General features: G+C 62.5%; 4 protein-coding genes across 6 annotated transcripts; 1 reads left to right on the top strand and 3 right to left on the bottom strand.

Moving 5' to 3' along the window:
• The first annotated feature begins 1928 nt into the window (after nucleotides 1–1928).
• SMIM12 (small integral membrane protein 12) lies at nucleotides 1929–3183 on the top strand. Of its 2 annotated transcripts, none has more exons than XM_082071316.1 (2): nucleotides 1929–1969; nucleotides 2207–3183. In XM_082071316.1, exon 2 carries the CDS (start codon nucleotides 2224–2226, stop codon nucleotides 2497–2499), a length of 276 nt encoding a protein of 91 aa, XP_081927442.1. In that variant the 5' UTR covers nucleotides 1929–1969; nucleotides 2207–2223; the 3' UTR covers nucleotides 2500–3183. The 2 variants fall into 2 exon arrangements, with proteins under 2 accessions (XP_081927442.1, XP_081927441.1); XM_082071315.1 differs by having other exon boundaries at nucleotides 1947–2077.
• Nucleotides 3184–8619: 5436 nt separating this feature from the next.
• On the bottom strand, nucleotides 8620–11784 carry GJA4 (gap junction protein alpha 4). Of its 2 annotated transcripts, none has more exons than XM_082071460.1 (2): nucleotides 11703–11784; nucleotides 8620–10780 (listed from the first exon to the last, which is right to left on the bottom strand). In XM_082071460.1, exon 2 carries the CDS (start codon nucleotides 10757–10759, stop codon nucleotides 9728–9730), a length of 1032 nt encoding a protein of 343 aa, XP_081927586.1. In that variant the 5' UTR covers nucleotides 10760–10780; nucleotides 11703–11784; the 3' UTR covers nucleotides 8620–9727. The 2 variants fall into 2 exon arrangements, with proteins under 2 accessions (XP_081927586.1, XP_081927587.1); XM_082071461.1 differs by lacking the exon at nucleotides 11703–11784 and adding an exon at nucleotides 11408–11688.
• Nucleotides 11785–14030: 2246 nt separating this feature from the next.
• On the bottom strand, nucleotides 14031–14875 carry LOC309449371 (gap junction beta-3 protein-like; the record flags this gene model as incomplete). The annotated part of the gene is made up of 1 exon (XM_082071444.1): nucleotides 14031–14875. The coding sequence occupies exon 1, from the start codon at nucleotides 14835–14837 to the stop codon at nucleotides 14031–14033; it is 807 nt and encodes a 268-aa protein (XP_081927570.1). The 5' UTR covers nucleotides 14838–14875.
• Nucleotides 14876–21039: 6164 nt separating this feature from the next.
• LOC309449370 (gap junction beta-5 protein-like) lies at nucleotides 21040–21867 on the bottom strand (the record flags this gene model as incomplete). The annotated part of the gene is made up of 1 exon (XM_082071443.1): nucleotides 21040–21867. One exon carries the CDS (start codon nucleotides 21865–21867, stop codon nucleotides 21040–21042), a length of 828 nt encoding a protein of 275 aa, XP_081927569.1.
• Between the last annotated feature and the right edge of the window lie 2671 nt (nucleotides 21868–24538).

Below are 24538 nucleotides of genomic sequence, written 5' to 3'. Positions count from 1 at the left end.
ATCGCGATGCGCTTCTCCCCATCCCGCTCAGCCCTTCTGCTCCATCAGTCTGTCCCTCCTTCCATCCATCCTTCCCTCACGCCAGCCAGGAGCATCTCTGCAGCGTGGCACTAACCGGTGATGGGGACATTGTTCCCCCATGCCTGGGATCTGTGTCCCCGGTGTGCAAGTGAGGTGGTAGTGGCAGGGAGACCTGCCCACAGCCCATTGGCACCCGTGGGGCCGGGGACCGTGGTGGCTCTGCCCTGGGCCAAGCTTGGTGCCAGCGGGTGGGATGGCAGCGTGGACACGGCTAGGAACTGCCACCGGAGTACAGAGCTGCTAGAGATTACCCAGAGGGGGTCACCCCTTGTCCCCAAGCTCCTGGTGTCCCGTGGGGAGGGGACACCCCAGGACATGCACCCGGTACCCCTTGGCACCAGGGGCCACCCTGGGACCCTGCTGCTCACCGCACAGACTGCGAGCAGGGCAGGGGGTCCCCTGTGTCCCCTCCAGGGCAGAGCAGCACGGCAGGACAGGAGGTTGCATCTGCCCCATCCCTGGTCCCTTTCCATGCATCCTGTCCCCCACAGTGTCCCTTTTGGTGGCAGAAAGGGGAAGACGCTGTCCCCAACCACTGCCCCGCCAGCAGCATCACCAGCCACCCCCCAGGCAGGGCCCAGGGGTGCCGGGCAGCTCCCAAAATCCGGGGCCAAACCTTGCCCAGGGCCCTCGGGCAGAGCAGCGGAATCGGAGGCAGCTGGAGGGGCCCAGCTCGTGCCCCCCATGTCACGGGGAGCCAGGGCTGGGCAGGGGGACACATCACCGGGGGTCTGTTGGTGCTAAACACCCCCAGGACGGCAGTGCCCGCTCGGCCACCCACAGCCCCTTCCCACCCCGCTCCCCCCTGCACCCCAGATTTAGGGACATGCCTGGGAAGGGCCCCCCGGCCCCCGCCCTGGCCAGCGCCGTGCAGTGACCGTGACACGTGGCTCCCTTTTTATTGTAACGAACCGCCGCAATTAATAAAGATGACTTTGGTTACTCCGGGCCAGCGGCCACCTCCCCACGGGGACACGGCCAGCGCCGGGCTCGCCTTTCCCTGTCTGCCACCCCTGCGTGTCCGTGGGTGGGAGAGGTGGGGATCGTGGGTGGGAGACGGGGTCTCACTGGGGCAGGTGACCCCGTGGGGTGGCCGGGTCGGGGTGTCTGCAGGTCCCCGTGGGTCTTTCTGTGGGTGTCTCCCTGTGTCTCTCTCCTCCCCGTCTCATCCTGTGGGTCTCTTCCTGGGGAGTTTCTCCCCCTTGATCGGTCACGCCCATTCGTCACCAGGGGCGGAGCCTCCTCGGCTCCCCGAGCAGCTCCGCCCCGCCCCCTGGGACCCTGTAGACCACATAGGGCCCCACACAGCCCCTATAGATCCCTATGGACCCTTATGGACTGTATAGACTCCTACTGACCCACATAGGTGCCTATACAGCCCCATCCACTATCTGGCAGCCGCATTGCCCCCCCAAAGCCTCACTATCTGGCAGCCGCATTGCCCCCCCCCCAAGGCTCACTATCTGGCAGCCCCATTGCCCCCTAAGGCTCACTATCTGGCAGCCCCCATTGCCCCCCAAGGCTCACTATCTGGCAGCCCCATTGCCCCCCAAGGATGGAGGTGACGGGGACCTGGGTCTCCCCGTGGGTCTCCCGGAGGGTGTCTCCCCCTAGCTCTGGCCGTGGGTTTCCCCCGTGGTTCTCCCCATAAGTCTCCTTCCATGGGTCTCCCCGCGTGTCTCCCCGTGTGTCCCCCCGTGTGTCCCACCCGCGTGTCTCTCCGCGTGTCTCTCCGCGGGTCCCCCAGCTCCGGCCGCTCCTCCAGCCCCGGCGATCTCCGCAGCGCCCGCCAGGGGGCAGCACCGCCCCGCGGGGCCGCCTGACGGCGCGCTGTCCCCCCCGCCCCGGTGACCGGAAGGGGCGTGGCTGTGGCGGCGGCCGGGCTCAGGTGAGCGGGGCCGCCCCGGGCTCGCTGAGGCTCCGGCGGCGGCTCCGGCTCTGGGGGAGCCCCGCGGGGGTCCCGGCCGGGTCCCGGTTGAGTCCCGGTTCCCTGTGGGTCAGCGTTGAGTCCCCTCTGCGAGCCGCCCGCTGCGGCCTTGGCCGCCGGAGCCTCTCCCGGGCGCTGCGTGCCCCGAGGCCGCGGGGCCCGGCCCGGTTGGTGACCGCCGTGTGTCGCCCCCGCCAGGCGCAGCCCCCGGCGCCATGTGGTCCGTGCTCTGGGCAGCCGTGCGCTCCAAGGCCCCGTACGTCACCTTCCCGGTGGCCTTCGTGGTGGGGCTGGTGGGTCACCAGCTGGAGCGGCTGCTCCGCGGGGACCCCCCGCCCGCCGCCGAGGAGAAGAGCATCTCGGAGCAGCGGGAGGAGCGCAAGCTGGAGGAGATCGCGGGCAAGGACCTGACCAAGGTGGTGAGCCTGAAGGACAAGCTGGAGTTTGCCCCTCGGGCCGTGCTCAACAGGAACCGCCCAGAAAAGAGTTAATGGCGGGTTTGGGGCAGATGGTGCCCTGGAGGGACTGTCCCGGGGACTCCCCTGTCACCTGCACAGCTTCCCCAGCCTCCCTCCCGCACCCGCCTGGACCTTGGTGATGCACCGTGCCCACTGCTGCTCCTCACGCTCCCAGGGCCCCCCGGAGGGTCAGGGTTTAACCGCCCCATGGATGCGTCCAGGACGCAGCAGCCAGAGCTGCTATGTGGCACAGGGAGCCGGGCGCTGGAGAAGGAGCAGATCCAAAATCCATCAGCCTGTCATGGCCCCTGAAGCATGGAGCCCTCTCAACCTGTTTCCACCCATGTCTCTCAAGGTTTGGTTTCTTTTGTGGCGTGAAGACAGAAGACACTTGGACCTGAGTGACGTGGGGTGGGGGTCAGGCTAACCGCCGGGGGCAGGAGGACCTTCTGTCCTTACAGCTCTCCCGTGGCTCTTTGCGAACCCTGATCACACACCACGCTACCACATCACGCCCCGTGCAGTGGTGCAGATCTCCAGGGAACTCCTGTCTGCGTCGTCCCCAGGCTTCACAGCGAGGAAGGAGGACAGTGGGAGGTGGAAGTCCTGGCCCTGCTTCGTGGTGCTCTGAGCGTGGCGGTGGCTTTGGACTGGTGTGTAGAGAATGGGGAGATCTCTGCCCTGTACAGGAACAGCCACAATAAACTTCTGTCAGTCCTTGGGCCTCTCTGTCTTCTGCATCAACACCTGGCTCAGAGCGTGTTTCTGCTCCCCGTGTTTTCAACAAGCAGCCCGTTCTGCAATGGGAGAAATTTCGCCGTTATGCCTGGTCGGGCAGTGACCTTGCCTGGCCCAGGGGCCTGGCACGGCGGGCACAGAGTGACGGGCAGGAAGGAGGGGGAGGCACCGAAATCCCTCCCGGCTCCCCTGGTCACGTCGTCTGCTTCCCGTCAACCTCCTTATCTAGACAAGAAGGGCTGTGGCAGCGCCGGGTGGGGGCCCAGGGGATGGGGGGGTCCTGCTGGGCTGCTGAGCGGGCAGCAAACACTGGGGACAAGTGGGTGGTGTCCCTTCCAGCTTCAGGTGTCACCAGCACAGCAGGACGGTTGAGCAGTTCTTGAGCAGGGCCAGCCAGTAGCTGCTGCTGCTCTCTGCCGGCAGCGTGCGGGGCCAAGTGGCCACAGCCGGTGTTATCGCTGCCTCCTGGCTTGTTTTTTCCCGTGGTGCCTGAGCGAGGCCTCGCTGCTGCCCCGGCACAGCCTTCCCCTCCGGGGGATGATAAATCTGTCGTGTCTGCTGCAAAGCCCTGAGGTCAGCAGCCAGTTCAGCGTTCTGCGTCGCTCCGTCCTGCTTCCTCGGGGCCTGCTGACAGCTTTCCTGCTGCGCTGCCCGGCCGTGTTTACCTCCCGACCTGCTGTCCCGGGGCTGGATCGCTGCCCTGCAGCCGGGCTCACAGCGGCACTGCCGGCAACGCACAGGCCTTTGCCATTGCGGTGTGTGAGAGCAGCTCCGGCTGGGTTAGACGGTGCAGGAGGAGTCTCGGGGTGGCGCAAAGGCTGTCCCAGCCCTGTCACCTGCTGCACTAGGGCTCACAGCACCTCTTGTGCCATTGCCCCTGTACCCCTGTCAGCCTGGCACTGTCCCCTGAGCTACCCCCTGCCTTTGGCCTCCTGCTTTCAAGCCTGGCTGTGGGGTGACACCGGACGATGGTTGTTCCCTATTGTACACCCGGGTGGGAACAATCCTGTCCCTTCCCCCAGCTGGGACCAGCTGGACCCAGCTCGGAAATGTCTTCCGAAACCCCTTTGTTCACCCCGCGACGGAGCGGCTCCCTTGGCTGTTTATAGCCCATTGATCTGCCTGTTCCCAGAGCCAGCTGGGCACAATTGGGCTTTGTGGGGACCTCACTGCCCCGTTTCCTCCCCTGGGCCCACGCGGTGCCGGTCGGGGGGGCTCCTCGGGCCCTCGGGAAGGGCTGAGCCCCGACGGCGGCTGCACGGGCACCGATGGCACCTGGCTGAGCAGCCCCTGCCCCCCTCCACCACAGCTCCCTTACTGGTCCCACAGTGTTTCCAGCTGGTTTCTGTGCATCTGGGGACTCTCATCCATCCCCACAGCAGACGCCAGCGTTGCTGTGGGGCCGTGGAATCCCGGCAGGCTCTGAGGCAGGGGTGAAGCCTCTTACCACAGACCAATTGCCTTTCTCCTAAACCCTTGGTGCTGTAAACCCACCCTTCCTCCCATTGAATCCCAACAATGTGCTGCCTGGGAAGCACCGGCTGGACAAGAATAGGAGCCGGCGAGCACTCGGGACTGGGGTGAGCAGCCACAGTGGCTCATGAAGAGGGAGAGGAAGCTTTGTTGAATAAACCATTATGGCAAAAAAAAGCCCGACTTCCCGAGACTTCGCGAACTGCTCAAGTGCAAGTCCTTGGTTTGGTCCAGCGTGTTTGTAATCCGGCACAGCCCGGCGCTGCAGCGGGAGCGTGGCGAGGAGCTGTGCCAGCCGCACGACCGGGGCTGCATGGGCCGGGGAACCTGTCCCCAAGCAGGGAGTCCCACACTGGGCTCATTTTGCAGTGAGCATCATCCCAGGGCTTGTCTGGCTTCAGGAAGGGCCCTGAGAGCCCCCCCGGCTGCTCACCACAGCTCAGCACACCTGGACAGCCACGGCGGACATCCGGTTAGATCAGAGCAGGGATGCACCATCTGCGTGGGGCTGGGGACGCTGTGACCCCGCGCTGGCACAGGGGCTGCTCAGAGCCACCGGTCCCCATGCTGTGAGGCCCAGAGGGTCGATTTTTGAGGAGGAGTGGAGGGGTGCGGGGGGCTGGAGGGGGACGCTGGGGCCCACAGGGACTCACGCTCCTGTGTCCCATCCTGGAGTGGCTCAGTCCCCACAGACCTGGGACACAGAGAGTGCTCCGTCTGGCTGCCCTGGAGAGAAAATGGCACATTCCCCTGTGTGTCCCCCGCAGCCCCTGGGGACATCTGTGCCCTCCCCTGTCCCGACCAACCGAGGCTGTTTTTTCCCAGGCTCTGGTTTTGCCCTTTCCCTGAGCACAGCGGAGTCCTTTCCCAACCTCCCTGTCTCACTTCTGTTACCACCAGAAGCCCTGTTGTGCTGTGAGCGAAGAGCAGCTCTGGTTTGCATCTCGAGGCATTTCCCCAAGCCCTGGCTGGGGACAGCTACAGTGGGACACGTTCCCTCCTGCTCGGCATAACCTCTTGCAGCCACAGCTCAGGGCTCCATCCCCATCCCCAGCACCCCTTGACCACTGCGGCTCCTTGTTTTTAGATCAAATCAGCCTCCCTGTGCCAGGAAAAGCCATCGGCTGTACAGGCAACAGCCCCTGCCCTCCTAGTGCTGCATTGGGATGATGCTCTGAGCCACTGGTAGGAGCAGGACCCATCCCGAGGTGGGCACGGGGTGCTGAGCTCTGCGCTCCCGCTGCCTCCATGCGAGGAAGCATCCAGAGGGGAGCGACAATGTCAGGATGCGGGAAGTTGTCGAGGCTATTGAGCGCGTTTCCTCCCGCCCGTGGTTCTCACACAGGGCCGCATTGTCTGCCATGCCCGTGCGCGGAGGGCTAAATATAACCGGGACGGGCCTGGTGGAGGAAGGGACCCATTTGGGATTTGCTTTTCCTTCATTGTGTACTGCTGGCAGTGGTGCTGATAAGGGCAGGATTGGACCTGGTTTGGTGTTGCCTGGAGAGAAGGTGCTGGGGTGCGGGGTCCATGCCTGCCCCAGGAGGATGCTCCTGCCGGTGTCTGTTCCCCCCGGCCCTGGGGAAATGGGGTGCTGGGAAGCTGCCAGCAGAGCCCTGGGCACCGGGGGAACCCCAGCAGGATGAGGGGACCACGCTGCAGTCCTGACTGGTGTCCCCCTGCCCAGATCTCTGCCCTTCCTCCCCTCTCAGCTGCGGTTTTGCTCCCGCCGTGGCTCTTCCTGCATGCGGGTCAGATTTAGACACTTGCTATTTTCTGTATGCTGGGAAAGCTTAAAAATAAACTCCCGGGTTCTTGGCCAGCGCCTTGGGGAAAGCCTTGCAGGCGGGACACATCGTGGCAGCCCTCACAGCTCCTCTTCCCCAGCCCAGGGCAGGATAGTGCAGTGGAAGCCCAGCATGGACTGGTCCTAACTGGGAGGAAGGCAGGAACCTTCCTGCAGACGCATGGCTGTGGGGCGGGCACATACTCAGGGCTGTGCTCGCTGCCCGTTATCCGAAAGCTGGGTGTGCCATGGGGAGCCCCTCACCGCAGCCTCCAACCTGCCCGTGCCACCACCAGGCTCAGTGTCGCGGTACGGGGCTGGGCTTTGGGACAGCGGGTGCTGTTCCCAGAAAGGGACCGGAGGGGTCTGTTTACTCAGGAGGGAGCGTGGAGGTGTGAGAAAGCCCGTGCGTGTCTGGCCGGCCGCTATCTGTCCCTGGGCTGTGCCAAAGGGCTTCGCGGGCCAGCCCGAGCCCTTATCAGCTGCAAACTTTTATTTGCCTTAGGGCCACCCACCCACCTTCTGGGGGGGCTGTTGCCAGCACTGGCCCTGCTGTCACCCCCTCCCCGGCCCCACGGCGCAGGTGAGCCCCTCGCTGTTGTTGTTGGCGTGTGCCATGGGCAGGTCCCGGCACTGTGGGGTCACACCGGCCACCCCGAGCTGCCTTGTCACAACACGGGAACAATAGAGGGACGCGGAGCTGTGTTTGCGCAGAGCCCACGGCCGGGCACCGTGTCCAGGCGAGGGGGGTCTCAGCCGTCTTGTTTTCCACCTTGCACGGCCGTTCGGAAAAGCGTGATGCTCCCTTGGTGCCAACAAAAATATCAGCCCAGGAGAGGGGACATGAGTGGGGACACGCTGCCGACGGGTAAACACGCGGCGCGGCTGCACCGTTACCTTTCACACGGGCATTTCCTCCCCGGAGTGCGCCGGCTCCTCTCCCCAGTGAACAGCAGCATTGTGGGGCTGGGCAGCTCTGCTGCTGCCTGGGGGGAGCTGGGCTGTGCCCCCCATTGCACTGGGGTGCCCCAGGCGGTCCCCACTGGGTGATGGTGGGAGAGGGCAGGGGCCCTGCAGAGCTGGCGGGAGAGGGCAGGGGACCTCCAGAAGGGAATCTGCACCCTTATGTTGGGCATGGGGGCGCCAAGCGGACCCCAGCCCCCCACCCCGGGGGATCTCAGCCCCCCCCATCCCCAGCAGGGATGGGAGTCAAGGACGGGCTTGGCTGCCAGCCCAGGCGCTGCACCAAGAGCAGCAGAGCTGGGTGCCTCCCTCTTCACTTCCTCCAGTGGCCGATGGCAGCGATATCACCCCGTATCACCCATATTTCATATTCTCCAGGGTATTTTTAGTCCGTCCCACCCTTGCTGAAGAGGCCCTGGGCCGAGAGCGGGCTCAGCCCTGGGCTGCTTGGCTGGAGAAACTAAACACCAGCCCCAGCCACATTGTGTGTCTTTATCTGCTCATTTCCACCTATTATGCAGCTGTGAGCGGCTCCACGGCCTCCCCTGTGGCAGAGCTAGGGCAGGGGGAGAGGGACTGAGCTCGGCTTTAGGCCACCTGTGCCTTGGTGGGCCCATGACAGTCTCTAGGCTGAGGCCAGGCTCAGGGGGACAGGACCCTATAGAATAACATAATCATTTTGGTTGGAAAACACCCTTAAGATCACAAAATCCAACTGTTAACCCACCCCTGTCACTACCCCATGTCCTGAGAACCTCATCTCCATCTGTCCAACCCTCCAGGGATGGTGACTCCAGCACTGCCCTGGGCAGCCTGTTCCAGTGCCCCACAGCCCTTTGGGGAAGAAATTGTTCCTAAATCCAACCTCAACCTCCCCTGGCGCAACTTGAGGCCGTTTCCTCTGCTCCTGGCGCTTGTTCCTGGGGAGCAGAGCCCGACCCCCCCTGGCTCCAAGCTTCTCTCAGGCAGTTCAGAAAGCAGAAGGTCTCCCCTCAGCTCCTGTTCTCCAGGAGAAGAGCAGGGATGATTGTGCTTCAATGGCAGGTGGCACCAGCAGCACAAGCGGGTGCCCACACTCCCCTTCACCCCCATCACCCACAGGACAGCAGCTTCCCCCTCCCTCAGCCCAAACCCTCACCCCCCTCCCTGACACCGCCAGGGCTGGAGCAGGCACAGTCACACCACGCTTCACCTTTTGTCATTCATCCAACTTTATTCAACAAGATGCAACGCTGAGTCTGCCGGGGGAAAGGAGCCGGCACTGAGGACAGTGCCTGCACTCACACCCGGGTCACGCAGGACCCACAGCCCCTTGGTCACAGCAGGACCTTCCCCTTTCACAGCATCCACGGGCTGGGGAAGTCATGGTGACTGCTCGTGTGGCAGCAGTTGGTTCTTCCATCCCGCCGGCACCTCAGCCCGCAGCAGGAGATGACTAGTGCAAAGTAATAAAACCAATAACCCCCCCAATCCAGCCATTGCTCGGGTAATTCCTCCCCAAAGAAACACAGGGCTCAGGGGTGCCTGGCCATGGCTCCCCAGATCCCCTGCACAACTGCACCTTTAAGGCAGAAAGCTCCTTGCTCAGGCCAGCAGGTTAAAAATAACTTAGAGACACACATGACATGGGAATGGGCCCAGGGCCAGGAGACGAGGGGGGAGTCACACTCCTGGGTCACCGGAGCAGTGACCCTGCAGCCATCGGGATGCGCTGGTCACCACAGAGCCCTGGCGAGAGCTGCCGCTGGCTTAACCCTCCCGTGCCCCAAGGGGAAGGGGGCAGCTCCCGCGGCAAACCCTGCGCAGGAGCCGCTGGCCCCGCTGGATTTGTGACAGGGTCATGGGAACAGGACGGGGCTGGTGGCCAGGACCCATCCACAGCGCTGCCCCAGCCCCACGGGGCTCAGCGAGCGGCTTCCCACGGCCGCACGCCCGGCTCTCACCCCGGCGTGGGCTCCGGCAAGCCCCAGGGTCCGGCCAAGCCGCGGCTCGCGAGGCGCAGCAGCCTCAGGGACAGCCTGTTCCCAGCCACGCGGCCCCAGGGATTTGTCCCTTTCCCACGGCGGCGCGGGACAGCCCGTCCCGGGGAACTTTCTGCAGTTTCCTTCCTTGCAGGGTCTGTGGGGAAAACAGGAGAGAGTGGAGGCTCCGCTCCCGAGCATCATGTCCCAGGGGCAGGCTGGTCTCTGTGGGCGCAGCTTGTCCATATGGGCAGGAGGCAGCTGCCTGCCTGCGACCAGCACCTCTGCAGGCACAAGGGACCGAGGACAGTCCCCTCAGCCAGCCAGGGCCAGCCCAGCACTAGACATACTGCTTTTTGGAGGCTGAGCTCCCTGGCCGGCTGCACAGCTTCTCCTCCGGGGTGGGGGCACTGGCATCCCTGGGGCTATAGGGGTTGGACAGGGCTCTGCTGCCACCAACCAGCGCGAGGTTCTCCTCGTTGTGGAGGTTGGCCCAGTTCTGCTCGCTGGAGAGCTTGTTGTAGGCCTGGTAGGATGTTGTGTGGCTCTCGGCCATGGGCAGGAAGGGGTAGTGCTTGGGCACGTAGGGACCTGAGGCCATATCATCGGCAAAGGTGTCCGGGCTCGGGCCAGCTGGCACCGGCACCTTCTTCACGTTGCTGAGCAGGTTCTTGCAGCAGAGATGGAAAAGCTCCAGGAGGTTCAGGACTAAGGAGACCAGCCCCATCACCAGCATGAAGATGATGAAGATGCTCTTCTCAGTGGGGCGGGAAATGAAGCAGTCCACCTGATGGGGACAGGGGTCCCTCTTGCACACGTAGCGGGGCACCATGGAGAAGCCGTACAGGTACCACTGGCCAACAAGGAAGCCAGCCTCAAAGATGCTCTTGCAGATCACGCTGATGATGTACGTCCACATCAGCGCCCCTCGAATCTTGAGCCGCCCATCCTCGGTCACATAGATCTTGGACATCTTCTTCTCCACGGCTGCCAGGGCCTGCTCGATCTTCGGGTCCTTGCTGTGGATAGCCCGAAGCTCGCTCTCCTGTTGCTTCAGCTTCTCCTCCTTCCGGGAGAGATAGACAACGTGGCCGAGGTAAATCAGGGTTGGGGTACTGACAAAGAGGAACTGGAGCACCCAGTAGCGGATGTGGGAGATGGGGAAAGCTTTGTCATAGCAGACATTGGTGCAGCCCGGCTGCTTGGTGTTGCACACAAAATCCGACTGCTCGTCCCCCCAGACGGACTCCCCAGCCAAGCCCAGGATGAGGATGCGGAAGATGAAGAGCACGGTGAGCCAGATCTTCCCGATCACGGTCGAGTGCTCCTGGACCTGGTCCAGAAGTTTCTCTAGGAAACCCCAGTCGCCCATCTTCTAGTGAATCTCGTGCCTCTGCCAGCAGAGAGGGGGGGGGAGAGGAGCCAAGTCAATTCTCTGTTTGCACGCTGGAGAACATAGGGCAGACTGGGCTACCTAAACCCCAGGCTTTCTTGGGACACAGCTGCTCTGCAGTCGGTCCCAGCAAACCCTCCAAGGAGCATCCCGCACCTGCGGGAGGGAGCCAGGCAGGATTTCGGAGCCCAGGAGCGCTCCTCCTACACCCCATTGCCCAGTGAAGAAACACGGGGCTGGGGGGAAAGAGGCAGCTCAGGGATTTGCCTGCCCACAGCAGCACCCAGCCCGCAGCACTTCGTGGCTGTCACTGCCTCCCAGGACACAGCCCACAGCAAAGGGCTCGCTGGCGGGTGGCCTGGGGGAGGTGGCACGGCCGCAGGAGCAGCCCAGATTTGCTCTCCTACAGCCCCCTGCCCCGGCTCTACCGAAGGACAGTGAGCAATGGGGTCACAGGAGGGGAAGCACAAACCCCCGCGGTTCAGCCGCCGCCCTGGCACCCATCCAGAGCTCACCCCAAGCCGGTGGGACGGTCCCCAGGCAGCTCCCTTGCTGTGGGGCGATAGCGCCCCAGTGTTCTCGTTGCTCAGGGCTTTTCCCGGCCGGGGGATCCCCGAGAACACTCACCGCATACGGACCCGATCCTGCTCCAGGGTGTCTCAGTTTCACCCTCGGCGAGCCCAGCCCGCATCCCCCGGCGGGAGCTCAGCCCTGCAGCGGGCTGGGAGAGAGAAAACAGCCTCGCCCCTAATTATCATCAGCTAATTAAGCAGGCGTAGGTGTCAGATGGGCCGTTAAAGCCACACCTAGCCGTGGTGGGGTGAGGGGGTGTTCTGAGTAGAAAGTGGGTGCCAGCGGTGGGGGTGTCCTCGTTCCCGAGCACAATGTCCCCAAGCAGTGCCCGGGGGTCCCGCTCACTCACCTCCTCTGCTCCGGCACGTCCCGCCGGGCTCGGGCCGCGCTGGGTATGAGTGGCCGGGCCGGGCCGGGCGGCTCTGGCCGTGCGGGGCCCGGGGGGGCCGGGGGAGGAGCGCGGGCAGGAAACGGGGGGCCGGGGCTTAGCGCCGTGTCCCAGGTGTGCGGGGCCGCCCCCGCTGCCCCCGCCCGAGGGGGCCGTCCCGGCGGGGCGGGGGGGTGTGCGGAGCACCGCCCGGCCGGGACCCCCGGGACAGCGGGGACAGCCGGGACACGAGAACAACCGGGACAGCCGGGGCCGAAGCCGGTGCGGGGCGGTGGAAAGCCCGATTTTCCCTGCCCTCTCGTTCCCGGCTGCGGCTCCGTCACCGGGCAGAGACGCTGAGCGGGGGAGGGACTGCCCGGGGTGCCCGGACCCTCGGGTGGGACCCTGAGCATGTCACCCACTGCGCACCCCTAAAGCCATCGCGCTTTTGGTGGCCGCATCGCGGGCGCTGGGGGGACACCATGGCAGGCAGGGCCGGGGAGATGGGGTGTCCCCGGGGAGGCTCGGCGGGTCCCCGAGCGGGTCCGTGCGGCGCGGCGGGCGCTGGGTGGTGCTGGAGCCACACCGGAGCCGCACCGGAGCCGCACCGGAGCTGCCCCGGCGCCGGGCTGAGCTGCGCCGGGGATCCGGGGACAGGGACCCGCCACCCGGGTTTAAGCGGAGCTTTGCTGTCTGGGCGTGTGGAGCCACCGCAACAAGGAGTGGTGAGCAGATGCTGATATTTTGTGCATAGGCTTGAGTCCTGCTGGCTCACATGTACCCCTGTCGCTGTCCTGCAGTGGCCGCAAAGGGCTGGCATGCTTGGCATGGGCTGCGTGGGTCCAGCCAGGGCTGGGGGGCTTGGGCTGTTGACATCAGAAACTAGGCCAATGTGCACACAACTGGGAGCTGCCATCTTTCTCGCGTTGAAATGTGGCATTTCCTCCTCACAGACAGTGCTGGTGCTGAGCCAGAACAGCATTGCTTTATTTAATATAAAATAATTGCTGTCCTTCAGGTAACATCCATGTGCCACCCCACACTGTGGCACCAAGGTGCTGTGGAGCCCAGCGCCCGTCTCCCAGCCAGTCCCCATGAATAGTGCCTCCCCATCTCACCACCCTGCACTGTGGCTTCCGAACTGGCATGGCCCCCCTCTTGGTGCCTGTCCCCAGAGATGCTCTGTGCCCCTCCAGCCCTCGATGAGTGGAAATGATCACCTCTGGAGAGCTGCTCCAAAACCACAAAGGAACCAGAGTTTCCCCCACCCGTGGATGTGCCAGCTCCCATGTTGCTTTACCCCCCCAGGACTGTACCCAGTGCAGGCTTCAGCCACAGCCCCATCGAGCTGTGCAGGTGTCCCAAAGCAGACCTGTGCTGGTGCCAGGGCCGCTGGGACACCTCGTGCTGTCCCACCTGCGGGAGCATCTGTCCAGGTGACACAGGAGTGCCCACAGGAGCAGCCCGTGCTGGAAGCATTTGCTCCGTGTTTGGCGCAGAGACACGTCACACGTCCCCCTCCTGGCAACGTGGGCATCGCTGTCACGGCCTCTCACAGCGGCACGAGCCCGGCGGTGTCAGCGCCCACCACAGCACGCGCGTGGGGCTGGGGGAGCACGAGCAGAGCTGGGAACGCAGCTGGCCAGACCCTCCGCGTAGCGCCGCTTAAGGAGAAATTAAATGGAAATAATTTCTATTTATTTTAATATCTATCAAGGTTTAGTAAATAATTGATGCTGATGCCTCCTTGATTTCCTTGGTGGCCAGCGTGCAGTTCTGGTGAATAAAAGTCTAACGATGCGTGACAAGCCGGGAGGAGCGGGCGGACGCCGGGCACGCCAGCCCTGGGCGTCACGGTGAGCAGCCGCAGAGCTCCGGGGCTGCCCTCACCTTACCTGCGTCTGCTCGGGCCCCTCTCAGGGGGCTTTACTTTGTTTGGTTTGGTCATTTTTCACACGGGCTGACCCTCGGGGGTTCGGGGACTTGGCAGGCTTGAGAAGCTGCTGGGACAAGGGGAAGGTGAACTGGCTGGGACAGGCGAGCTCACAGCTCCTCTGCTCTGTGGAAAGAACAGACAGGCTCAGGAATGCCCATGGGCAGCTGGCACCCACCTACCGTGCCCACACCACCAGGACACCTGGGGGATGTTCCCACAGCCCCAAGCAGGAAAGATTCCACGGATGTGTCCCCCTCCCCTTTAGAGCCACCAAGGTCCTGGCTGAAGAGTCTGGTGGTGGCATCACCAATGGCCACCTCTGGGGCCATCCATCCATGGACACATCTCCCTCCCTCCTTCCCTCCAGCACCCTGTCAGACGGCAGTCACATTGGGGGCCGAGGCACGCAGGGCTGCCACACACCTCGTCTGGGACTTGTTGTCCTTCTCCTCCGTCTTGAGGTGGCACTGGCAGGTGGAGGCCTTGCTGTAGCTGACGGAGCGCTTGACGGACTTCTTCCACTTCCGCGCATTCCGCACAACCCGCTTGAAGATGAGGTAGAAGATCTCACAGACGGTGAGGACGATGCAGATGGAGGAGGCTCCGACCATGAAATAGGTGAAGACTCTTTTCTCGGTTGGCCGAGCGATGTAGCAGTCCACAGTGTTGGGGCAGGGCTCCACGTTGGTGCACTTGACCAGCCGTGGCAAGTCAAAGCTGTCCCACATCTTGTGGAGGAGGTAGAGAAACAGGATCTCTATGATAAGCTTGAAGAAGAGGCTGAGCAGGTAGGTCCACCACAGCCCGCCGTGCTTCTTGCCCGTGTTGGGGTAGAGCTTGGGGCAATTCTCCCCATTCTTCTCCCGGTTCTTCTTCTCGCGGTCCTCCCTGTAGGCCACGTGCATGATGACCAGGAGGGAGGGGCAGGTGACGAAGATGAGCTGCAGGGCCCAGAGGCGGATGTGGGAGATGGGGAAGAAGTGGTCGTAGCAGACGTTGGTGCAGCCCGGCTGCCGCGTGTTGCAGTCAAAGTCCTTCTGCTCGTCTCCCCACACGCGCTCGGCCGCCACCACGTAGACCAGCACGCGGAAGACGAAGACGACGGAGAGCCAGATGCGGCCGAAGGCCGTGGAGTACTTGTTGACCCCGCTGAGGAGCGCCTGCAGCGTTTTCCAATCCATGGCGGTTGGCAGGGGCCAAAGTCACCCAACCTGGAGCAACAGCAGCAGAAGTGGCAGGTGAAGAGCGGTGGGGGACAGCACTGAGGCCACTCATCTCTGCTGCTCATTGACCTCCCAGACTCTACCCCACCACGTTACATTCATCTGGGGTGGGGAGACCATTCCACTCGTGGACAGTAAAGCCCAGCCCCACACTCTCCTGGTGATAGCTGGGGATGACTCAACCTCTCTGCGTCTCCTTCTGACGGAGGTTTTGCCATAAGGGATGAGCCACCTGGCCAAGTCCCTGCCACCAAGTCCCTGGCCTGACCACGCATGTTTGTGTCAATTGGCAGCGCAAACCAGTGGGGCACAGGGAGTTGACAGGGGATGGTCCCAGCCTTCCCTGAGCCTCAGCCTCATGGGTAGGATGGGCTAAACTGTCCACCATGCTTTGCTAATGCTGAGAGCCGAAGGGGAAGCAGCTGCTGCAAAGCTGGGATGCCAGGACATGCCAGGGACCCGTTTTCTCTCTTGCAGGTGCCATCCAAGGCAGGTCAAGCACAGGCGGAGCTGGGGCTGCTGAAAGCGAGAGTCTGTGCCCGTCACCAGCACGTCGCCCTGGCCAGCACCCCACTCCCGGCAGCACTGCCGGCGGCTCCCGGCCCCGTGCCGGCCAAACTGGCTCCACGGCTCAGCCTGGGGCTGCCGCGGTGCGAGAAGAGGAGCACAGCTAAGCCTGACCCGGAGCTTTACTGTCTCCTGGATTTACAAAGCCCGTGTGATTTCTACCCAGAGGTGAGTTGGCAGCTGTTGACTCAGTGCTGTCTGTACCGGACGGCAAGCTGAATCCGGCCCTGCATTGTTGGCTTTGAGTAATGCACAGCGCTGCTATGGGAGCACGGGGGGGTTTGTAACGTGGGGGTGAAGACCAGAGCAAAGCACCCCGCCATCCCAGGGCCGAGCCCTCAAAGCACAGAGCCGAGCCCCAGCGCTGCTCAGAGGAGACTTTTTTAGCTTCTTTTCAAGAATTAGTCTGGTTTTGTGAGGACCTGCCGTGCACTCGCCTTCCCACTCCCCAGGAGCCGCTGCCAACCCGGCGCCCTCCCAGACGTACCTGGACGAGGCTCAGGCTCCTTCCTGCTCAGTGGGGGCTGCGGGCTGGGAAGCGCTCAGCGCAGGGCATGGCGGTTCCTTGCACGATGGCACACGGGTGCTCAGGGTCCCCTTGTCCAGGGAGGGCTGCGCAGCACAGTGAGGTGTCCTGGGGCTGCAGGGAAGGAGCAGAGCCTGGAGCTCTGCCCGGAGCCCGTCTCTGGATGGGGACACCCCACAGCAAGCCCCAAACCTGCTCCCACGCTGCTGACCTGCGGATACACCGAGGACCGTGGCTGAGGTGCGCGGGGCCGATCTGGGTCCTGTGCCAGCGTGTGCCGGGTGCCGCGGCAGCCCCTGTGCAGCCCTGCTCACCTCTGCCCGCCGCCTTGTCTGAAACGGGGAGATCCTCCTCCCCGGCAAACCCCCGGCAGCTCCCCGGGGCGGGGAGCGATTGCGGCGCTCCTGCCCAGCCCTTCGCTTTAAAACTGGGAGAGGTGCCGCTTTCCCCTCCTCAGCCAAAAGTTGGTGCCAATGGTGGCATCCACAGCCCCTGTGTGCTGCCAATGCCCCCTTGCCAGTGGGTGATGCCACCCAGCACCCACCCGCCCAGCACCCACCTGTCTCAGTCCAGCGCTGGCTCCAGCCATAGACCTGCGGTGAAGCGGGGCGTGCGAGCTCCGTGCCGAGCCCCGTGCCGGGGTGGGGTATACGGTACGGGGGGAGCCAGGCGGAGCGGGGCACCGCTCCCGGTGCGCTCGGCTCAGCCTGCAGCGCCGCTTTGCCTCCCGCCGAGCCCGGCACCCTCGCCAGCCCCCAGCGTGCCAGCCCGCTGCGTCACCGCCCGTCCTGCCCCGGCGTGGGTGCAGGGCGTTGGGTCCCAACGCACCTGGCTCCTTCCTGGGGTGCAAGCGCAGCCGTGCATTCCCCTAGGGAGGGTCTCAGCCTCTTTTGGTCCCCAAGGAGGGCGGTGGGATGGAGGAGCAAGGCCTGGCGTGGCCGCTCCTGCTCCTCGGGGTGCCATGCTGTGCCACCCATGGGGGTGCAGCGCCATGGGCCAGGGACCCCGGTGCTGCCTGTGGGGTCCCAATGTGGCACTTCATGCACCATATCCCAGCTCCCCGTTGGCACCGCGGGGTCCGTCGCCCCACAACCAGCTCCGTGAGCTCCCGGTGTCTCTGTGCTAGACATACCTGCCCAGCCGGTACAGGGACAGAGGGAGGTGGCCAGATCCAGGATCCTTTCAGAAGGTCTTTCCCGGCTGTGTTGTCTGCAGCCCTCCTGCCTGCCCAGGTTTCGTCCGCAGCGCTGAGCGTGTGTTGGGAGGGGAACAGTAATTTGTTCTGTTCCCAGTAACTGGGTGAGTCTGGCAAACAGCTCCGTAGAGGTGCTCGTCTGCGCACATGCACACACACGCTCGGATTGAACAATAAAGGTGGGTCAGATCTGCAGCGAGATCAACAGAGCCAGATTCCTCTGCAAACAACCCCAGGGGCTCCTGCCAGGTGATGCTCCGGCACCGGTGGCTCCGGGCGCTGCCAACTCCGGGCATGACCAGGCACCGGCACTGGGCTCACACCAGCCCCCAGATACGGGGCAGCTGGCAACCGTTGCTAAGAATCACAAATTGCGCAATTATAACCCACTTTTTAAATGCTTTAGCCTTAGTAATAGTTTTGCAACAGCTCATTGGTATCTCCAACCTACAGCAACCCGCAGCCACCGCCCTGGCAGCGCCGGGGCGTCCTGGACGAGACCTTTCCCAAAGAGTGGCACGGACTGGGTGGCACAACATAGCAGCAGGGACCCCTGCCAGCTGCCTCCTGTGGGACCTGGGATGTGTCCCTAAGGGGACTGTCCCTCTCTGCCTGAGCAGCCCCATTTCGTGCCTCTGCAGACGTGGCCTGTGCAGGAATGCGTTTCCGCTCGCCCGTGGTTTACCGGCTGCCCCGAGGCTCTCCTGGCATCGCTCCGGCACACCCCAGGGCCCAGCGCACCGCCGTGTTTTCCCAGGCACTCCCTGACCCCGGAGCCCCATGCGGTGCCTCGCCAGGGCCACCCCTCCCGTGGGGACACGGGGCCACCCCTCCCGTGGGGACACGGCCTAAGAGCCGCGCCGGGTGCTGAGAGGTTTGCTCCCTGCACTCGTGGCAGACACGGAGCATTTTGGCTCCAGGATGGCAAACAAAGTGTGTGTGGGTTTGCCAGGCTGGGGAAACCCTCCAGGAGAGCCAAAACAATCCCTGGTGGGAGCCTGGGGGTGCGGAGTGGGGGGAGTCTGGACGAGGGGCATACACAGGCACCCTCATCCTGTCTGAGAGCAAAGTGGGTGCTCAGGACCCCCCCACGCCCCGGAGCTGCCTTTGCAGGAGCAGGAATTTGAACTATGCTGCCGTAAGAGCCGGCACAGCAGGAATCCGGGGGCTGCGGCTTTCGAGATGAAAAACCCAGGAGAGAGGGAAGAGGGTGAGAACAGCCAGCAGGTCTGAGTTATTGCAAAAGCAGCAGTACCCTGCACTACGGTAAAACCCCGTCAGGACTGGGTGAAGAGTGGGGCCAGACACCCCCAGCAGCCTCTCACCTGGAATTCTGACATTGCAGGAGAGGCCACGTGGCCACGGTGAGAAAGTTCAGGTGCCTTTTGGCACGGGCAGAAGGTTTCCCCTAAGGCGGTTGGGTGGGGAAGGGCAACACCCCGTGTTTTGCAGCACTGAGCGGGTGTTTGGGTGTCCCAACAAAAGGCAAGTCCCTGCGCCCCCTCTGCCATCCCTGGCATGGGGACAAGGCACCGATGTGATTCCACAGCTCTCAGCACCAGGGAACCCTTGGAGGAGCCTCACGTACATGCCTGGGGCATGTCACCCCGCTCCAGGGACATGTCACCCTGCTGCCACCCCGCTCCGGCTCAGTGGGGTGACAGCTGAAAGGCTCCAGTGCCAATGCGAACACTAAAAACACCCCGTGGCGTCCAATGGCCGAACCTCAAGTTCCTCCATAAAGGGAAAACAAACGAGGAGCAGAGCAGGCAGAGAGCAAACCAGCAGGAAAACCTCAAAAATCTCTTTAAAATAGACTTAAATGGGGTATTGCAGGAGGCAGCACTTGGCTGCGACCCAGCCGGGCCTTTGATGTCCGGCTCCCTGCCCGTCACAGCATCCCAGCCACCCCGGCTGTCCCACGGGGCCGTGTCCCCAAGGAGGGGACCTCCTGGAGTCACGGGAGCCTGGGAGCCGGGGCAGCCGCTCGCTCCGGCACGTTGGATGTAAAGCACGGAATTTCTCTTCAATTCCCAGCAAACGGACATTTTGCAGGCAGGGAAGGAACAAGTCCCCGCTGGGAAGGAGAGGCTGCCCCTGACCTGTGCACACAAACCCTCCATATCCACGGCTGGGCTGGAGTTAGCGATGGTTTTGTTTTAAATCCCCTCTCCCCAAAATTCAGGGGGCCTTCTGAGCACCTCACAAGCAAATGCAATCCCCTGTATGACGACGCAAACTCTGGGAAATATTCAGCTTTTATCGTGACATCCCCCAGGTTATTTGCTTTACCACCGACACCAGTCCTGCTGATCCCAAACCAGGATGGTGCAAGACACCAGAGCTTTGCAGGGAGAGCTAAAGCAGCACAACAACTAATGGCAACTGGATCATCAGGTCTCTCGCAAGGGGAAACGGCTCCAGCTGCTGCTTTGATGTGCAGGAGCGGGGCGGTCGGGCAGGGTGGTTTTTCTGGGTCTCATCTCTGTGGTGATTAGCGCTTGCAGCTGGGGAACACCTCTGGATTTGGCTAATTGGGCAGCCTTGATCAATGCGGCCAGCCTTACTTGAAAACAAACCGCCCAGCCCCAGCGTTTTAAATCAGAGGTAATGGCTTGTACACAGAGAACAACTTGTATCCTCTACCTTAAAGGCTTCAGTAAAGAACATTTTCAAATGGATAATCCAGCAAGAACGGACAGAGGGGAGACAGAGATGAGAACGGCTTCACTTAAAGGAGGTGGAAGAAATGCACCTGTATTTCAGCTTCCGTCTCTCCTACCTCAACAGACACCAAACTCACCCCCTCGTGCCGCTTCCTCTGCAGAGCCCGCGAGTGCCAGGGCTGCCGCCGCGCATGGAAAAAATAACAATCACACCCTCTAAATAAAGCAAAACCAGTAACAGATCGAGCTGCATGTTCAATGTTAATGTTACTTACAAGTGCATTTGCCGTGAAATTATTGTTAATTATTCATCCCGGCTAATGTTCAGTTACTGTTGATGGCCTTAGAAATTGCAGTGCCACCTGAGTCACGGCAGAACGCGACATATTACAGCAATAAACAAGATTATATTCTGCCATTTAATGTTATTGTTTAATCAATGGTTGGGGTGTTTTTCCTCGCCCTCGTTCGGCTGTTTTGCTGGGGTGTTTTTCTCCGGCTGGGCAGGAAGCGCCGCAGCCCACGACGGGCTCTGCCGGCCCGGCCGGATCCTCACCCCGCGCTTCGCCACGGTGGCTACACACCAAGCACGTGCTCTGGTCCCCACTCCGCTAATGAGGGTTATTAATGACGATCGCATCCTCCTGAGATGGCCCTGACACCTGCGGTGCTGCTTCCGGAGGGCGAGGGATGGGGAGAGGGGTTCCTGGGGGGCTGAGGGTGCCCATCCTGTCCAGCCCCTCACACTAACCCCCAAACTGCTTTGAAAAGCTGTGATGTGTTGAAATTGCCCCAGCCCGTTCCCGGCAGCCCATGGCTGGGGATGTTCGCACCTCTGGGTGTGCCCCCCTGTGCCCAGCAGCGCATCTTAAATCAGGAATTCGTTTATTTTTTTAAAGGCGGGGATTACAGGGAGATAATTCAGATGTCCTCCTTGCTCGCCTGCGTCCGGTGCCTGGTGAGGAGATTTGCCATTGACTGAGCGCAAGGACAAGCGCCTCCGGGGCAGCACAGAGCCCGTAATGCCCTGGGCGTCCAAACCCACCCGCCCGGCTGCAGCTCAGCTCCAAAGCCATGGCTGGGGCTCAGCTCCAGAGGCTGCCCCGACTCCCAGCAGACCGGAGCCCCCGGCCCATGGTTTGTCACCACGGCTGGTCCAAAACAAAGAGGAGGGCTCAGGGTGGGCTCCCGGCTCCCCGGGCAGCTCTAGGGAAGATCCTCCTCCTCGGGCAGTGTGTCGGGGGCGGAGGCCGTGGGGGGGATGGAGGCCATGGGGGGTTTGTAGTCCGCTCCGTGGAAAACCTGTCCCCCCGTGTCCGCAGGCTCGGCGTGGGAGAGCTGGCAGTCCCGGCTGTGCCGCCGGCTCGTCCTGCCGCTGGCCAGGAGGCTCTCGCGGCACCGCTTCCCAATCAGGTAGGCGGCCTCGATGATGCTCAGCACGACGCAGACGCAGGTGGTGACCACCATGAAGAGGGTGAAGATGTTCTTCTCGGTGGGATGGGAGATGAAGCAGTCCACCGTGTTGGGGCAGGGGGCCAGCTCGCACTTCACCACGCGGGGCAGGGTGTAGTTCCTGTACAAGTGGTAGAAGATGTAGAGGAAGACCACGTCCACGCCAGCCTTGAAGATGAGGCTGAGCAGGTAGGTCCACCACAGCCCCCCCCGCTTCTTGCCGGGGTTGGGGTAGATGCGGTGGCACTCGTCCCCGCCAGCCGCGCGGTGCCGCTGCTCCTTGGCCTCCCGGTAGGCCACGTGCATGATGACCAGGAGGGACGGACAGGTCACCAGGATGAGCTGCAGGGCCCAGAGGCGGATGTGGGAGACGGGGAAGAAGTGGTCGTAGCAGACATTCCTGCAGCCCGGCTGCCGCGTGTTGCAGTCGAAGTCCTTATGGTCGTCACTCCAGACCCGCTCGGCTGCCACCACGTAGACCAGCAGGCGGAAGATGAAGACGACGGAGAGCCAGATGCGGCCGAAGGCCGTGGAGTACTTGTTGACCCCGCTGAGGAGCCCTTCGAACACCCCCCAGTTCATGGTCCCCCGATCCTGTTAGCGAGCCTGGGGGAGAGGGAAAATACAGTCACAGTGAATCCACACCAGGCTGGACGGGGCTCTGAGCAACCCGAGCTGGTGAAGATGTCCCTGCTCATGGCAGAGGTTGGACAAGATGAGCTGGGAAGGTCCCTTCAACACAAACCATTCTATGAACAAGCTGCAGGAGGTCCCAAGCACTGAGGGGACCATCTCCGGCCTCTGCTCACACACAGGGACACACACTGAGATGTGTCCCAGCACACACCTGGTCTGGGCGATGTCTCCACCGGGCACTGTCCCCCTCCGCAGGTCCCCACCAGAACTTGCTGGTTCTGCCATGGCAAAGCCCCTGCCCAGCTCGGTGCTCTGCCGTCCTGTGCCGCCCGCCACAGCTCTCACGCTGTTACCCAGGTATTTGTTATTAATTTTCCTTACGTTGCCAGGCCTGGCCCAGGCAGACAGGCAAATGGGAGCAGCCGGGGTGTGACTCACCCAGCAGCTCCGCGGCTCCACCGCCACGTCCTCTCCCATTGCTGGAATCTGCCGTCGCCTCCGCTCGCCCGCTGCACCAACCCGGCCGTGCCCACGCGCCCAGAGCCACGGCACAGCGTGGTGACAGACCCCATGGGGCAGGGACAGGGGTGAGCTGGGGGCTGCACAGCCCCGGCAACGCCGAGGGGCTGACTCAGGGCTGGGCGGCCACGAGAACCGATTTTCATCAGCTCAGACTGATCTCAGCCTGTCCCAGCCCCAGGACCCCGAGCGGCTGATGTGACCCTGGACTGCATCACGCCGGATAAATGCACCTGTAGGGCTGCAACCGAGCGAGACCCCCAGGGCTGTTTGGCACCGACTTCCCTTAAACTTTTTACTGATCAGTAAAATAACAAATCTCCCTGCGCTGGCAGCGCTCTCAGGGGTGAGCAGATCCCACTGCTCCGCACAGCCCGGCCCGCGCAACACACCCGCTCCCCCAGCACGCAGCTCCCGCAGGGCCGACAGCTCCCGTCCCACCGGGCGATCCCCGGGGACACACACGCACACCCCAGATTTCTCCTTCCCCGCTGCGCCCGTCACCCCGGCATCGCGTCGGGCTCTGCGGCGAGCGGCAGATGCACCTTCCCCAGCCCCGGCGCTGCCTCCCCAGGGCTGGGGGCTGCAGCACAGGGGTGTTCTCATGCATTTTCGTGCCGCTTACCTGCGGGACGTCCCTGTGCCGAGGCCGGCGGTGCTGCCCTTCGGTGCTTGCCCGCGGCAGGAACGCATCGCCCGGTGCGAGAGGCACTGGCGCCCTGTGAGTCATCCCTGGGAGCGAGGAGGAGATTCCCAGGGGGAAGGGACGGGGTTCCAGCAGATCCCAGCGTATCCACGAGCTGCCATGGGGAGCACGGAGCACAGATGGGTGTGGGTCCAAGGAGCAGGTGCTGCCGCACGGGGTGTGAGAGCTCAGGTACAGCCGGAGTCATTTGAGGAGCAAACACACGTTTCATTTGCAATTCCGCTGGGTTTAAAAAAAAAATGTAGAGAAACAAATCTAAACAGCTGTAAAGTAAATTACCACTGTTTGTGGATGGCTCCAGGGAAGAGTTCTGTAGTTTGAAAGCAAATAAGCCCTTTTTTTTTTTCTTTAATGTGTCTGTGTGGTCTATGCAGGGAAGGGGATTCTCAGGGACTGCGTCGCCCCAAGCGGGGGGCTCGGAGCAGCACCCCCGGGCTGGGGGGAGGTTCTGCCCCAAGAACCCCCAGAATTGCGGGTGTCTGAAGGGGCTCTTGCTGCTTTCTGGGTTAAAACCCCCTGTCTTTGGGAGCTGCCAGATGCGCTGGGCAGTTTCTGCTGGCGCTGGGCTCCAGGCAGAGCTCATCTCCACCCTCTGCAGCCCTGTCCCCCTGCTCTGGGGGCAGGAGGTGAGCAGCCGCACATCTTTCCCCCACATCACGCTGGTTAGGGCTGCCTGGCCGAGCCGGAGCAGAGATCAGCCCTGTCTGCCTGGCAAATACCTGGTGCAGGCACAAAAAGACCAAATAAGGATGGAAGAAACCAGAGCGTGAGGTGAAACGAGAGGTGGGAGCTGCCGTCGGTCCCTCCAGAGCAGCTGATGGGGCTGAACCCGGCTCTGCGGCCGCAGAACATCGTGTGCCCGGTGCCAAAGGCTGAACCCTCCACCAGCCAAAACCAGCCAGTCCTTGGTGCTGGGGAGGCAGAGGTGTATTAATGGCAGCACTTTATCTTCCACGAACAAGCCCCATTAGTACATTTTCACTACAACATGAAATATTAATAACGCTTTGCATTTATATAGCGTCATTCATCCAGGAGTCACCAGCTGAGCTGCTGACATGAATCAACCACCACAGCCAGCTCTGGAGGAGGCAGGTAAATAGGATTGTACCCATTTTCCTGCTGCACACACTGAGGCACAGGGTTTCCTTCTGGACACTGGTGCTGTGTGCCGCTGCACCATCCTGCTCGCCATCCGAGGACGTCACCGCTCACATCTCCGTCTGTCCCATCCGCTTTGCTATTGTCAGACAGAAGTTGCTGCAGAAAAGCAAAACACTTCCTTGGGCCACTGGCACGTTGCTTTTTCCTTGAAGATTTTAGAATTGCAAGGAAAATTATTCCACTTTGTAAAATAATAATAATATTCAGAGCTTTGTTTTCCCCTTTGGT

The sequence above is a fragment of the Streptopelia decaocto genome, assembly GCF_964273445.1.
Source record: "Streptopelia decaocto genome assembly, chromosome: 23".
Taxonomy (NCBI): Eukaryota; Metazoa; Chordata; class Aves; order Columbiformes; family Columbidae; genus Streptopelia; species Streptopelia decaocto.
This window is presented reverse-complemented; position numbering and strand designations above follow the sequence as displayed.